The sequence below is a fragment of the Erpetoichthys calabaricus genome, chromosome 1 (assembly GCF_900747795.2).
Source record: "Erpetoichthys calabaricus chromosome 1, fErpCal1.3, whole genome shotgun sequence".
NCBI classification, from domain to species: Eukaryota; Metazoa; Chordata; class Cladistia; order Polypteriformes; family Polypteridae; genus Erpetoichthys; species Erpetoichthys calabaricus.
Window position 1 is genome coordinate 158,445,449 of NC_041394.2, and position 15,346 is coordinate 158,460,794.

General features: G+C 42.5%; 1 protein-coding gene across 5 annotated transcripts in view; it reads right to left on the reverse strand.

Moving 5' to 3' along the window:
- The window catches only part of fgd4a (FYVE, RhoGEF and PH domain containing 4a), a 334,505-nt gene that overhangs the window by 147,086 nt on the left and 172,073 nt on the right, over positions 1-15,346 (reverse strand). The window contains exon 1 of one of the 5 annotated variants that reach the window (XM_028792518.2): positions 9,874-9,974. The exons of the other annotated variants lie outside the window; for them this stretch is intronic. Coding sequence (XP_028648351.2) covers positions 9,874-9,901 — 28 coding nt within the window. The 5' untranslated portion in view covers positions 9,902-9,974. Of the gene's footprint in view, positions 1-9,873; positions 9,975-15,346 lie in introns of those variants that run through there. 5 annotated transcript variants of the gene reach the window in all.

Consider the following 15,346-nt stretch of genomic DNA (forward strand, 5'->3'; position numbering starts at 1 on the left):
TTTCCCCTATCTATATATACAGTTTAGGGGGTACATCCGTTAAACCCCCCCCCCCCCTTGGGTGTTGCAATAGGACAGTGGTGGCGAACCTAAGGCACATGTGCCAGAGGAGGCACTCAGAGCCCTCTCTGTGGGCACGTGTGCTGTTGCCCCAGAACAGAGTTCGTTACTAGAAAGCCAAAAGGAAGCAGGGCCGGACTGCTTCCCTCCCCCTCTCCCTCTCCCTGCGGACATTTCGTTCATCACCCACCCCTCTGCCCAGCAGCCCAATGGGAGCACTTCCTCCCTCCCATGTCTGGGGTAAGGGGGGGCGGCTCACATGGGGCGTGAGAGTGCAGTGCAGATGGCAGCCTGTTGAGTCTGTGGCGAAGGTGATTCCCATGATGGGGTTGGAGAGGAGCTAGGTTGGAGGGGATGTGGTATAGTGGGTCCACAGCTTAAAATTGAAAAGGCCAGTTTTAATAGATAATCGCTGCACTCACGGCTTAGAGGGGGGCGTAGTAGTGTGGCTGGAACGGTTCCCGGGAGCTTCGTGATGCCGGCGGTCCTCGCTTAAGTGCACAGGTGAGGAGTTGTACGCATCTTTAATTGTTGCCTGGAGCAGCTAATGGCCACACCTGATCCATGTCCTGGTAATATATAATAGAAGCGCGAGGCAGATGGAAAGGGGAAAAAAAGAGAGAGAACAGGAACTGAGGTTTAATGGGGAAGACCTGCATGAAACACTTGAGAAGATAGAAGGGATGACAAAGGACAGCGCAGTTAGTTCTGAAAATGAAATCCTTAATATGTGGAATTCTCTGCCAAATAATTTTAAGTCAATGAAAGCACTTGGGATTACTTCCTTACTTTGTTTGGATCATCTTATGCTTGTGAGCAGTTGTTTTCAGCTTTGAATTACATAAAATCTGACACCAGAAACAGACTTAACAGATGACCTGCATGTGCTGCATGTGTTGCTCTCAAACTTACAAAGTATGAGCCAAGGTTAGACAAATTATCAGCATGCATACAACAGTAAAAATCACTTTAATTGTTCAAAAGCATGCCAAATGCAAACTTTTATCTTTCAATAAAAAGTTGCTTGTATCATTGAAAGCTCTGTTACTGTGTTTTTCTTTTAAGACAAAAGATGTTAATGTACGAGTTGTTTTTTCTAAACTAAAACCTCAGTATTCAGGTTAAATTGCCGTGTTGGCACTTTGCGATAAATAAGTGGATTTTGGGTTGCAGTTTGGGCACTTGGTCTCTAAAAGGTTCACCATCACTGCAATAGGACATGAAACAAACCTAACTTTTGTAAGTACACTGCAAGGAATGAGCATGTGAAATTTCAGCTTCCCACCTATCTGGAAAGTGGAAGAATTAGTGATGAGTCAGTGAGGGCTTTGCCTTTTATATGTATAGATATATACATATACATATACCTCTTGTGGCACGTGGCTGGGGGTGGTACCCAGCCGGGACGCCCAAGAGGACCGTAGGAGGGCTTGCGCCTCCTCCAGACCACGAGGGGGCGACTGCCCTGATTGCTTTGGGGACCACAGGTACAGAGCTGTGAAGCTCAACCCTGTAGGGGCCCGTGGTCACTGCCAGGGGGCGCCCCAATGCCTGGAGAGCCCTGGACCTCAGCACTTCCGCCACACCAGGAAGTGTTGGGGGGAAGAGGAGCAGGGACACCCGGAGTGCTTCCGGGTACGCAGCCGGCACTTCCGCCACACTGGGGAGTGCCGGTGGAAGATTGCCGGGAAACACCTGGAGCACATCTGGGTGCTTATAAAAGGGGCCGCCTCCCTTCATTCAGGGCTGGAGTCGGGTGAGGAGAAGGATGGAGCTCGGGTGGAGAGGCAAGGAGGTGGCCTGAAGAGTGGAAGAGACATAGTGTGGTGTTGGCCTGGACTTTGGGAGAGTCTTGGGGATTTGTGTGCGTGCACTTATTAACTGTAAATATAAGTAACTGTAAATAAACGTGTGGTGGTGCATAATACCATGTCTGCCTGTCTGTGTCCGGGTCCAAGTCCACACACTGTATATACTCCCTGCGTGGAGTTTGCATGTTCTCTCCATGTCTGCTTGGGTTTCCCCCGGGTGCTCCGGTTTCCTCCCACGATTATAAATTGTCCCTACTGTGTGCTTGGTGTGTGTGTGTGTGTGTGTGTGTGTGTGTGCGCGCATGCCCTGCGGTGGGCTGGCGCTCTGCCCGGGGTTTGTTTCCTGCCTTGCGCCCTGTGTTGGCTGGGATTGGCTCCAGCAGACACCCGTGACCCTGTAGTTAGGACATAGCGGGTTGGATAATGGATGGATATATATACTGTATATATACAGTGCATCCGGAAAGTATTCACATCGCATCACTTTTTCCACATTTTGTTATGTTACAGCCTTATTCCAAAATGGATTAAATTCACTCATTTTTTCCTCAGAATTCTACACACAACACCCCATAATGACGTGAAAAAAGTTTACTTGAGGTTTTTGCAAATTTATTAAAAATAAAAAAACTGAGAAAGCACATGTACATAAGTATTCACAGCCTTTGCTCAATACTTTGTCGATGCACCTTTGGCAGCAATTATAGCCTCAACTCTTTTTGAATATGATGCCACAAGCTTGGCACACCTATCCTTGGCCAGTTTCGCCCATTCCTCTTTGCAGCACCTCTCAAGTTCCATCAGGTTGGATGGGAAGTGTCTGTGCACAGCCATTTTAAGATCTTTCCAGATATGTTCAATCTGATTCAAGTCTGGGCTCTGGCTGGGCCACTCAAGGACATTCACAGAGTTGTCCTGAAGCCACTCCTTTGATATCTTGGCTGTGTGCTTAGGGTCGTTGTCCTGCTGAAACATGAACTGTCTCCCCAGTCTGAGGTCAAGAGCGCTCTGGAGCAGGTTTTCATCCAGGATGTCTCTGTACATTGCTGCAGTCATCTTTCCCTTTATCCTGACTAGTCTCCCAGTCCCTGCCGCTGAAAATCATCCCCACAGCATGATGCTGCCACCACCATGCTTCACTGTAGGGATGGTATTGGCCTGGTGATGAGTGGTGCCTGGTTTCCTCCAAACGTGACGCCTGGCATTCACACCAAAGAGTTCAATCTTTGTCTCATCAGACCAGAGATTTTTCTTTCTCATGGTCTGAGAGTCCTTCAGGTGCCTTTTGGCAAACTCCAGGTAGGCTGCCATGTGCCTTTTACTAAGGAGTGGCTTCTGTCTGGCCACTCTACCATACAGGCCTGATTGGTGGATTGCTGCAGAGATGGTTGTCCTTCTGGAAGGTTCTCATCTCTCCACAGAGGACCTCATCGGGTTCTTGGTCACCTCCCTGACTAAGGCCCTTTTCCCCCGATCGCTCAGTTTAGATGGCCGGCCAGCTCTAGGAAGAGTCCTGGTGGTTTCGAACTTCTTCCACTTACGGATGATGGAGGCCACTGTGCTCATTGGGACCTTCAAAGCAGCAGAAATTTTTCTGTAACCTTCCCCAGATTTGTGCCTCGAGACAATCCTGTCTCGGAGGTCTACAGACAATTCCTTTGACTTCATGCTTGGTTTGTGCTCTGACATGAACTGTCCACTGTGGGACCTTATATAGACAAGTGTGTGCCTTTCCAAATCATGTCCAATCAACTGAATTTACCACAGGTGGACTCCAATTAAGCTGCAGAAACACATTTTTTTTTTACTTTTAATAAATTTGCAAAAACCTCAAATAAACTTTTTTCACGTTGTCATTATGGGGTGTTGTGTGTAGAATTCTGAGGAAAAAAATGAATTTAATCCATTTTGGAATAAGGCTGTAACATAACAAAATGTGGAAAAAGTGATGCGCTGTGAATACTTTCCGGATGCACTGTATATATATATATATATATATATATATATTATATATATATACAGTAATCCCTCGCTATATCGCGCTTCGCCTTTCGCGGCTTCACTCCATCGCGGATTTTATATGTAAGCATATTTAAATATATATCGCGGATTTTTTGCTGGTTCGCAGATTTCTGCGGACAATGGATCTTTTCATTTCTTGTACATGCTTCCTCAGTTGGTTTGCCCAGTTGATTTCATACAAGGGACACTATTGGCAGATGGCTGAGAAGCTACCCAACTTAGTTTTCTCTCTCTCTTGCGCTGAGTTTCTCTGATCCTGACGTAGGGGGATTGAGCAGGGGGGCTGTTCGCAAACCTAGACGATACGGACGCTCGTCTAAAAATGCTGAAAGATTATCTTCACGTTGCTATCTTCTGTGCAAGCTGCTTCCTGAAGCGACATGCTGCACGGTGCTTTGCACACTTAAAAGCTCAAAGAGCACGTATTGATTTTTCACTGTTTGTTTTTATCTGTCTCTCTCTCTCTACTCCTGACAGAGGGGGTGTGAGCTGCCGCCTTCAACAGCTTTGTGCCGCGGTGCTTCGCATACTTAAAAGCCAAACAGCCCTATTGATTTGTTTGCTTTTGTCTCTCTCTCTCTCTCTGACATGCTCTGCTCCTGACTCGCACTCCTTTGAAGAGGAAGATATGTTTGCATTCTTTTAATTGTGAGACGGAACTGTCATCTCTGTCTTGTCATGGAGCACAGTTTAAACTTTTGAAAAAGAGACAAATGTTTGTTTGCAGTGTTTGAATAACGTTCCTGTCTCTCTACAACCTCCTGTGTTTCTGCGCAAATCTGTGACCCAAGCATGACAATATAAAAATAACCATATAAACATATGGTTTCTACTTTGCGGATTTTCTTATTTCGCGGGTGGCTCTGGAACGCAACCCCCGCGATGGAGGAGGGATAACTGTATATATATATATATATATACACACACACACACGCGTTTGGGAGGCAGGCTAAGGGCTTAACTGAGAGCAAAAAACAAGAGCAGGTTTTTACGAAGTGCACTAACCTTTCCTTTCCTGCTCCTACAGATCCCCTCAAGGGAACCAGATGCTGCTCTGGAGCCATTTGTTGAATTTCTCTGTTATTTTGCATTGTACGCTGTACAGTAGAGAACTTTTTATGCCTTTTTGTGTATCTTTACAGTAGCGTAGTCGGAAGGATTCTGCTTCATGATGTCTGAGGAGCAGGACCTTAACAGCATCCTTACAAACCTGGCAACCGAGCTACAGCGGGTTAAAGTCCAAGTGGTGGAGTCAGAAACATGAATCAAAGCTCATGTGGCTCTCCATCAAGATCAGCTGTGGCATCCGTCACAGGTACTCGTCCCACTGATGCCTGATGATACTGAATCTTAATTTACAGTTTTTGAGAGAACAGTGAACCTCCACTGATGGCCAAGAGCTGAGTGGGAAAATATACTGGTGCTATTCCTGAAGGATGATGCGCAAAGGGCATATTACGACCTCTCAAAGGAAGACGCCGCTGACTATTGAAAGCTCAAAACAGAGGTCCTCAAAAGGTTTGACTTCTCCCCAGAACAGCAGGCAAAACAGTGGCAAAACTGGCGCTGGTTAAAACCAGATGCTAACACCACCAGAATATAGTTTAACAAATCGCCTGCAACGCTTTGATAAATGGCTTGCCTGATTCCCTTGCCCAGCCGGTTCGGCGGCAGCTGTACAAAAACATGGAGGCCCTCATAGAGGTTATTGAGCAACATAGAGCGGCGTTCGAAACCAAGAAGGCCAATCGTCCTGCGCGCCAAACCCAACAGACCCGGGCCTCCCCAATCAACCCCAGTAGGCGACCCTCAGAACCTACCACTAGACCCAAGGAGAAGAATCTGGTGCTTCCCAGCTGTTTCAAGTATGGGGAGCCCGGATACATCATGATGAGCTGTCCTTTGCAGAATGAAGCAATGGAGTGTGAATTAGTCCTCTGAGTCGGGTACCGTGCGCTCGTTAATCCTCTGTCTCTTTCCCATACAGCAGTCGCTATTATTATTGGGCATTGGGTGGCAGTTTTATTTGACTCTGGCAGTAACATTTCAATTCTCGCGTTCTGTTTTATGTTATCACAACAGTGGTTAAAAGAAAGGCCCAGTACAACCTGTATCCATGGGGAGAGAAGGGGGTACGCTACAGCCATGTGTGTAATAAGCATCGGAGATCACCTCCGAAAGCTCCGTAAAGCTGTTATGCTGGACCCTCCTTATCCTGTGATATTAGGCCGAGAATGGTAAGAAATTAAAAGCGATAACCAAACGGTCGCTCCGAACACAGTGGTAAGCCTTACAATGAATGCATCACACAGTTACGCGATAGATTAGACAAAATCCAACCCGTACTAAAAGAACATATGGTGAAAGCTCAAGCAGCACAGGCACGCTGTTATGACAGGGGCATGAACCTCCATGAATTTAACCCTGGAGATCGTGTCATGGTCCTTATTCTCACTTCTCACTCCAAATTACTGGCCCATTTGCAAGGCTCCATACGAGGTTAAGGAGAGGAAGGAGCTTGTCGACTATCTGGTGAAACAGCCAAATCATCGACCGAGCGAGCAGATATATCACATCAATCTGCTGAAGTCATGGAAGGAACGAGACCCTGGGCCTCCTTCCGGCTAGCACCGCTCCCTCTTTGTTCAGAAAATCAACCTTCAGGGAAAATCTGACACCTGCTCAATGAAAGGAGCTCGAGGCAGCAATCCAGTCAATATCAAGAGTGGTGAGTGAAACACCTGGACGGACCTCTCAGGTTGAGCACGACACAGTGACCGAGCCTGGGGTTGTCATCAGGGAGCAGTCCTACCACTTCCTGGAAGCCAAGCGCACCGAAGTGAAGCTTGAGATCCGACAGATGCTCGACCTAGGTGTAATCGAAAAGAGCCATAGCCCCTGGTCCAGTCCGATCGTTCTCGCCCCTAGACCGGACAGCTCCTGGAGGTTCTATAACAACTTCCTCTAGCTTAATCAAATCTTACAAGTTGATGCCTATCCAATGCCTCCTTGAGCAGTTAGGAAAGGCACAATACTTGACCATACTTGACATGATAAAAGGGTACTGGCATTTTCCTTTAACAAAGTCCGCAAAAGTAAAGACTGAGTTTAGCACCCCTAGTGGGCACTGGCAGTACCGTGTTCATTCTTTTGGCTTACACGGCGCCCCTGTGACCTTTCAAGGTCTGGTGGATAAAGTACTCCAGCCCAACAACACATACAGTTCCACCTACCTGGATGATGTGGTAATTTATTCTGGCACATGGGACGAACACGTACAGCAGGTCAAAGCGGTTCTCTGAACACTAGCAGAAGCTCGACTCCATAAAAACCTAAAGAAATGCTTCTTTGGATTGACCAAAGCCAAATATTCGGGCTATCAAGTCGGCAGGGGTACCGTCAAACGTCAGTGCTCCAATCTCCATACCATAATAAATTGGCCCCTTCCGAAGACTAAACGGCAAGTTCAAGCCTTCCTGGGTTTAGAGGTACTACCGCTGGTTTGTGCCTTGTTTCTCAGAGAGGGCCATGCCATTAACCAATCTCACAAAGAAGCATACTACTAATCTAGTGGTATGGGATGATAAGACAGATGCTGCATTCAGTGACCTTAAGCAGGCCCTTACATCAGCACCCATACTAAAAGTGCCAGATTTCTCTTTGCCTTTTATTCTCCAGATGGACACTTGGGACACAGGACTAGGAGCCGTGCTGAGCCTAAGCGTCAACGGTGCTGAACACCCCATACTTAAGCCGGAAACTGCTGGACTGGGAGACCAGGTATGCCGCAGTCAAGAGGGACGCTCTGGCAATTAAATGGGTGGTGACGCAGCTGAGATACTACCTTCTGGGATGCGAGTTTACCCTTGACACTGACCATGCTGATCTTCACTGGATGGATCTACATAAGGAATCGAACCTGCGAGTCACAAGGTGCTTTTTGAATCTACAGCCCTATCGCTTCACTGTTGTTTATCGCACGGGTTTTCTTCAGGCCAATGCTGACGCCCTCTCTCATGTTCATAACCTCTCGGGTTTGGGGCACCCAACCTGATGGGTCTGGGCTTGGGGTGGGGGGTTTTTGGGGCCATGTCACACACGTGCGCTTGGGAGAGCTTACATAAGGGCTTAACACTAGAATTACCAGAGCCAACGAAAAAACTTGCAAATCCGGCCAACCTTAAATCCCTTCACACCTCGCCGTTAGTGTCTTTTGTCTTCTAAATGTGTCGATAAGCCCAAGCAACAAGCAGCCTGCTATACCCCCCATACTGCCTCAGAATGGGCAAGAATTTCTCCCAGTTCCTGCTTTGATTGATGATCTGGGAGTGAGCTACCCAGAATTGTAAGGGGAAATAATTTGATGTGTGTTTTGTGTCTACAACAATCTGTGTAAACACATCGATAAAACAGAAAAGTTTTTCATGTTTTAGTAATAAATAACAAAATGTAGACATGAACTGTATAATGTGTGAAGGCTGATGGCCAAATATCAAATAAACACTTTCACAAAAGGTGCATGTACACTATGACAGCTTCCGTGGTGTAGTGGTAAGATCCACAGACTTATAATCCGGTGGTCGTGAGTTCAAACTGGCTCCCCGGCAAGTTTACCATTTTGAGTAGTGAGCTGCTCTTATTGTTATTATATAATAAAAACATACATTTGATTTCTGTCTGTAACAGCCGGTGTAAATTTACAGTACTTGTAAAAGTTAGCATTTTTTTCACTTTTATTCTCTTAGTCACAATCACAATACAACAAGCACACCACCCCCATCCATCCAAACCCCTTCCATCTTGCGCTTGTAATCAGTGACTGCATGTTTTTGTTTTTTTTTTCGATCTTGCCAGTGTCCACTTTTTGATGCACTTTACTGTTTCTTTTGTACTCTAGGACATGCAGAGGAAAGAATAATACAGAGAGGTCAATTCTGCGCTATAGGCAATCATTAGATTCAAATGTTAACAGTTCCCACACACCCAATAACATCAATGTGTATACACACACACACATATACATGTATGATATATTAGCTAGAAGGACATACCCTCAAAACAACTCGCCAGAATAGATACTTGAGAAGTCGAATGTTTAAAAATTGTGTTTGCTATAAAATACTTTCCATGCAGTTTTATATCCAGTTTTATTTGAAAATTTAGAAAATTGTATGCAACACATTGTAAACCAGAACTTTACATACAGTAAATTAAATCAAGAACTTAAATAATAGCAAAACATTTTTACTAGACATGGCTTTAGTGTGCCTATTCATCATTGTTCCATCATTCAAATTGCATTTTGAGGTTTCAGAAGGACACTTTGAACTTCCTGCCACAGCTAAAAGCTGCCTTGGTGTATGTGCAAAGAATAGTGCTTGTATCTCTGTCTTTGGCAGACTGGTTTCATATGTTTATGTTGAGATCCAAATCTGCATGACAGTGTTAGATAACCATTAGTTTTCTGTATGAAACCTGGGTAAAAATTCAGGTCTATGTGGAACATCTTTTCATTTAGAATCTGCCTTGATTGTATTTTTTATCATACTAACAAGTGCCCAAAGCATCCCGGCAATACTTTTTACTGACTGCCACACATAAATATGGGTATAACAGATAAATATTGTAGAAAACATTGTTTTTTCAGAGCAAAAGAACTGATATGTCTGTAATAAATTCCTAATTTAAATTTCACTGTGTCTTGTATGTACATAACAATATGCAATGGCAAATAACAAGACAAAAAAATAAATAGAAGAAATTTTCTTCTCTTGGTTAGCCTGTTCACCACTAACAATAAACTGGTCAAAACTGCAGAAAAGGATCTCTAAAAAAAGCCTAAAAGAAACTTCAAATTTCAAATCAGTACCCAAACACACTCACCTACAGTAACTAGACTTAAACAAGCCAGACTTCTCACATCAAAACATGTCTAAATGCAATCCTTTTCAGTAGGCTATACATCAATACACAAACCTACCTGAGGACAGAGTGCAGATCCTTTCCATTTTGACAGCTGACCTTACATGAATTAAAAAAAATGTAAATTTCTTCTTTTAAAAACTGAAGAATGAGCTTTCCTTTCTGTTTCTCAAACACACACCACATAGCTATGTAGCAACAATAAGCTTCCTATGCCCCTCCCATCATTTCAGGTTGTACAGTGAGATTCATAAGCGGCAAGAAGCAGAGTACAGCAGGGCTAGATCAGGCCACATCCAGCCACTTCAAATCTTGTGCAATGCACAAATGGTGTGTTCAGGCCAGGTTTACCTTTTCTGATATGCATCTGCTGCATCTCGAACCAAACAAACACAAACTCAATGTCAGAAAGCTGCAGTTCCTTCATAAGCATGAATCAACAAGGAGAGGTTCGCATAGCAAGAATGAAAGGAGTGCTATCAAAATTATTTTGGGTTGTTTCTGTTTTAGTACAGCACTTAAAAAAAAAAACTCAAAATAGAAAATGTAAAACAATCTATCTAGGCCTAGCTTCATATATAGTAAGCTTATTTACAAATAAAATTGAAGATGATGTTCTATTAATGTTTTACTTTTTGAAATCACCCGGAAAACATTTTGTTCTTTATGTCTATTCATAGCTGTAAAATTAAAGACATTTATAACCTATGGAAGACGTGTCACTTTTTGTTATTTTTGAGTACAGCAGAAATTTCAGCACTCTTATCCTTTTATTCAAAACTGTACAAAATAGCGAATAGACCATGTGTACATGTCTGGTTACACAACTAAGTACTGCATAACCAAAAAGGAAGAGCACAGTCATATCCTGCTCAGCAGTTTACCGAGATTGATGAACAACTCAGCAATCAAACTTTGAAAGTGCAGAATCCCAAATATAGGCGATAACAGTACAAAATAATAATTTCCACACTTTGCTGCTCATCTGCTTTATGCAACATAAGAAATTTTACAACAGGACTAACAGCAAGAGCAAAGACAAACAATCAATCCTTGAAACTCACTCCACGCCTTTGAAAATACAGATGAACACAATACTCCAGGATCTTACATTTAGGTTGCACCTAGCATATAAAACAGTGTTTAAGTCACTTTAAATTCCTACACTCCATCCTGTTCATCTGGAAAGGACTGAATCATAACCACATTAACCTGGTTAAATTTTTCTTAAGTGAATAAATTACACACGATTCAGAACATACAACTGTTTGGCAGTAATTCATCAGGGCCTTGTTAACATAACATGTAGATGTGACTCTTGAGCACAACATAGGTGTGTATTTGTAGAAATAATTCACTGGGACAAGGAGCCCTTGAGTTCTGCCCACTTTAAAATGATTACAGTATCTGAAAGGAAGGCTTAACAGCTGTCCTCACTTTCCACACCAATCACTATTTCTAAGAAAACACGAGGGTAGCAAAGGTTAAAGAAGTATTCCTAACTGGCTCTGCATGTGGTGTTTAAGAGTTTTTAACTTGCTTTTTTCTGTCCTAACTACTAAATACTAGTACTCTAAGTCGACCTCATTTCTCTCTATTTTGTACAGCATCTTCTTCATTACTTTATCAGCATTCACTTATACACTTAAAACATATATGAACAATTCTTTGTTAAACTAGTCAGCTCTCATAAAGATGTTCTTCTTAACATTTCTTGAGTTCACGTTATTAGATCGCTCTCCTCTCCAATCTTATTAGCAACACCTATAAGTTTCTGCATTTCTCCACAAACTCTATTTCAAGTTATGTCAGAGTACCGCCTACTCTGCTTTCATCTACTCTTTTTCCAGTACTATTAACTCTTTATTTAGAACTTTCACCAACTGAATATAGCATGTTTTTCTCTTTTCAATTATTAAAAAACAGCCTTCTTTTTACAATATAAGGTCATTGTTTGATTTGCCATTGCAACATTCTTTACCCTTTTTTAATGGATAACCAGTCCCATAGATACACTCTGTTTCTTCCCTGGCATGTTACCAACTTTTTTTTTTACTATTTCAAATTATTTTGAATGCAGTCACAGGTATATATTAAAAACCTATTTTGCCTACTTTCACAAATGTCATCACTTCTGCCATTTTCTTAAGTCACTGTTTATTCTTTAACTTCTTCAAGCAAGTTTACTTTGCACCTCTTCTACTGTGCGTGTTCAGATTTAATTCCTAAATATTCAATTATTTCTTACATTGTTGTTTTTATTATCATTTTTCCTTGCCAACAAACATTCTATTCTTAGCTATGCTGTCACATTTCCTCAAAAATCTCAGGAAATAAACTGCTCAAATAAATTAAAGGAACACTTTGAAAACACATCAGATCTCAAAGGGAAAAAATCATGCTGGATATCTATACTGATATGGACTGGGTAATGTGTTAGGAACGAAAGGATGCCACGTCGCTTGATGGAAATGAAAATTACCAACCTACAGAGGGCTGAATTCAAAGACACCCCGAAAATCAAAGTTAAAAAATGATGTTGCAGGCTAGCCCATTTTGCCAAAATTTCATGCAGCAACTCCAAATCTTACTCAGTAGTTTGTATGGCCCCCACGTACTTGTATACATGCCTGACAACGTCGAGGCATGCTCCTAGTGAGACGACAGATGGTGTCCTGGGGATATCCTCCCAGATCTGGACCAGGGCATCACTGAGCTCCTGGACAGTCTGAGGTGCAACCTGGTGGTGTCAGATGGACCGAAACAATGTCCTAGAGGTGTTCTATTGGATTTAGATCAGGTGAGCATGGGGGCCAGTCAATGGTATCAATTCCTTCATTCTCCAGGAACTGCCTGCATACTCTCTCCGGGCATTGTCATGCACCAGGAGAAACCCAGGACCCACTGCACCAGTATAGGTTCTGACAATGGGCCCAAGGATTTCTTCCTGATACCTAATGGCACTCAAGGTGCCGTTGTCTAGCCTGTAGAGGTCTGAGAGTCCATGGATATGCCTTCCCAGACCATCACTGACCCACCACCAAACCGGTCATGCTGAATGATGTTACAGGCAGCATAACATTCTCCACGGCTTCTCCAGATCCTTTCACGGCCAATTCTAGTATTCTATGGCAAATGCCAATCGAGATCCACGGTGCCGGGCAGTGAGCACAGGGCCCACTAGAGGACGTTGGGCCCTCAATCCACTCTCATGAAGTCTATTTCTGATTGTTTGGTCACAGACATTCACTCCAGTGGCCTACTAGATTTCATTTTGTAGGGCTCTAGCAGTGCTCATCCTGTTCCTCCTTGCCCAAAGGAGCAGATACTGGTCCTGCTGATGGGTTAAGGACCTTCTACGGCCCTGTCCAGCTCTCCTAGAGTAACTGCCTGTCTCCTGGAATCTCCTCCATGCTGTTGAGACTGTGCTGGGTGACACAGCAAACCTGGCAATGGCATATATAGGTGTGCCATCCTGGAGACGTTGGACTACCTATGCAACCTCTGTAGGGTCCAGGTATCGCCTCATGCTACCAGTAGTGACACTGACCATAGCCAAATGCAAAACTAGTGAAAAACAGTCAGAAAAGATGAGGAGGCAAAAATGTCAGTGGCCAGCACCTGTTAAACCATTCCTGTTTTGGGGGGTGTCTCATTGCTGCCCCTCTAATGCACCTGTTGTTAATTTCATTAACACCAAAGCAGCTGAAACTGATTAACACCAACCAACCCCCACCCCCCCCCCCCCCCGCTACTTAACTAACTAGATCAATAATAATAATATAATTTCAATATTTATCTACTCCCCTTTTTAAAAACAATATCACTAGCTAAAAAACTATTTCTAATATACATCTAATTCATGAAAGTAACTAAATAAAAGTAAGTAAGAAGTCAATGCCATGTTGAAGATACACCCATATTGTTCAGCTTTTCATGAATGCACTATTTTTTCACCCAAAGAAGGAATAGAAAGCTTTAAGTAAGGTGTATAAGACTTGTCTAACAAAGGGCATTTTTTCATGTAGCACAACTCGTACCTTTTTTGCCCCCAAGCAACCAGTCGTGATTTATCGTATGATATCAAATGCTCCCAACCAGCAGCACTCTTTATAAGCTAACCCATAGACTCAATTTGCTCCCTTAATCAAAATCAACAGTTCACCTGTCTCAATAAATTATATATCAGATATTCATACTGTATATGAAGACAATATGACAAATACTTTATCTATCCATTGATCCATTAGCAGAGACCAACTCAAGATTTATAATCCAGTTCAAGATCTATATGATGTAACAGAATATTTAATTCTCAAGCCTTATTCAAATTCACCATCCTAGGACTGGGCAAAAGGTAGGGTAAATCCACTGCAGTGGCCAATAATATTCACACTACTTTAGAATTGCTAATTAAACTTTCATCCGTGTCTTTGGACATGTGGGAAGAGAAGTCGCAATACTGCATGTGTCAGTGACCCTGAATTGGTATTCAATGGGGAAAAAATAAAAACAGTAAAGCAATTAAAATCTTTTCTAATATCACACCCTGCACTTTTTCTGTTCTTTCTCCTTTCATCAAGCAAACAGCTTAGGTCACGACCAGGGTTATCAGATTTCATAACTGCTGTTATCCACAAGCTATCACCTTGATCATGTTTGTGTGCAGCTGGAGGATGATGAGTATTGTCATCTTTACTTTGTATTTTTGCATGGATTTTTTTTTAATTGTCACATCCTGCAATGTAATGGTTATTATGTGATGGTAATTGCTCATAGGTTACAGTGTGATACTCTTTAGTTGATTCAAACAAATCGCAAAAGTATATATTGGGCCAAGAACTGGAGAACACTTGCAGCCTCTGCAAACCAGGGATTTGGATTTTAAGTCTGTGTGTGTACACAAATATTTTTATGTAAAATGTATATGCACTAATAATAATGTATTCCAAATGGACAGAAAACTTTCAAAATCTTATATACTGGTACCATTGTAAATTGATACAAATATGTGATCTATTCATGATGTGACAATTTGATTATATGAACCTACGATGTGTAGGGAATGCTTAATTGTTCTTCTTAAACTTTAAAAATCTACCTAATAACAAAATAAAATGTTAACTCCCCTCTTACAAGTGAGTATCTGGTTGCTGCATTCACTGCTCTGAGAAAGAATTTGTAGGTACCTTGAAGAAACAATGAAGAAACCCCAACAGTTACTCTTTCATGTGGGATGTATGAATAGCCTGATGGTAGCACAGATGCAATAATGGAGAGGTAAGCAAAGATTAGAGTTATAAATAAAAAATAAATGTCATGTTCAAATAGCTGAAATTTAGTTTATTTTTTATTGATGTTTAATTAGAAGCAGATAACATTCCATACAATCAAGTCAGACTTAACAAAGCAAAGCAAAATTCAACCCCCACCCAAGAGAAAGAGAGAGAACCAACAACAAAAGCTACTCTATAAAAGCATCAAGAAAGTAAGAGTATCCTTTAGGCCGAATTGGTAGCTTATTCTAAAAT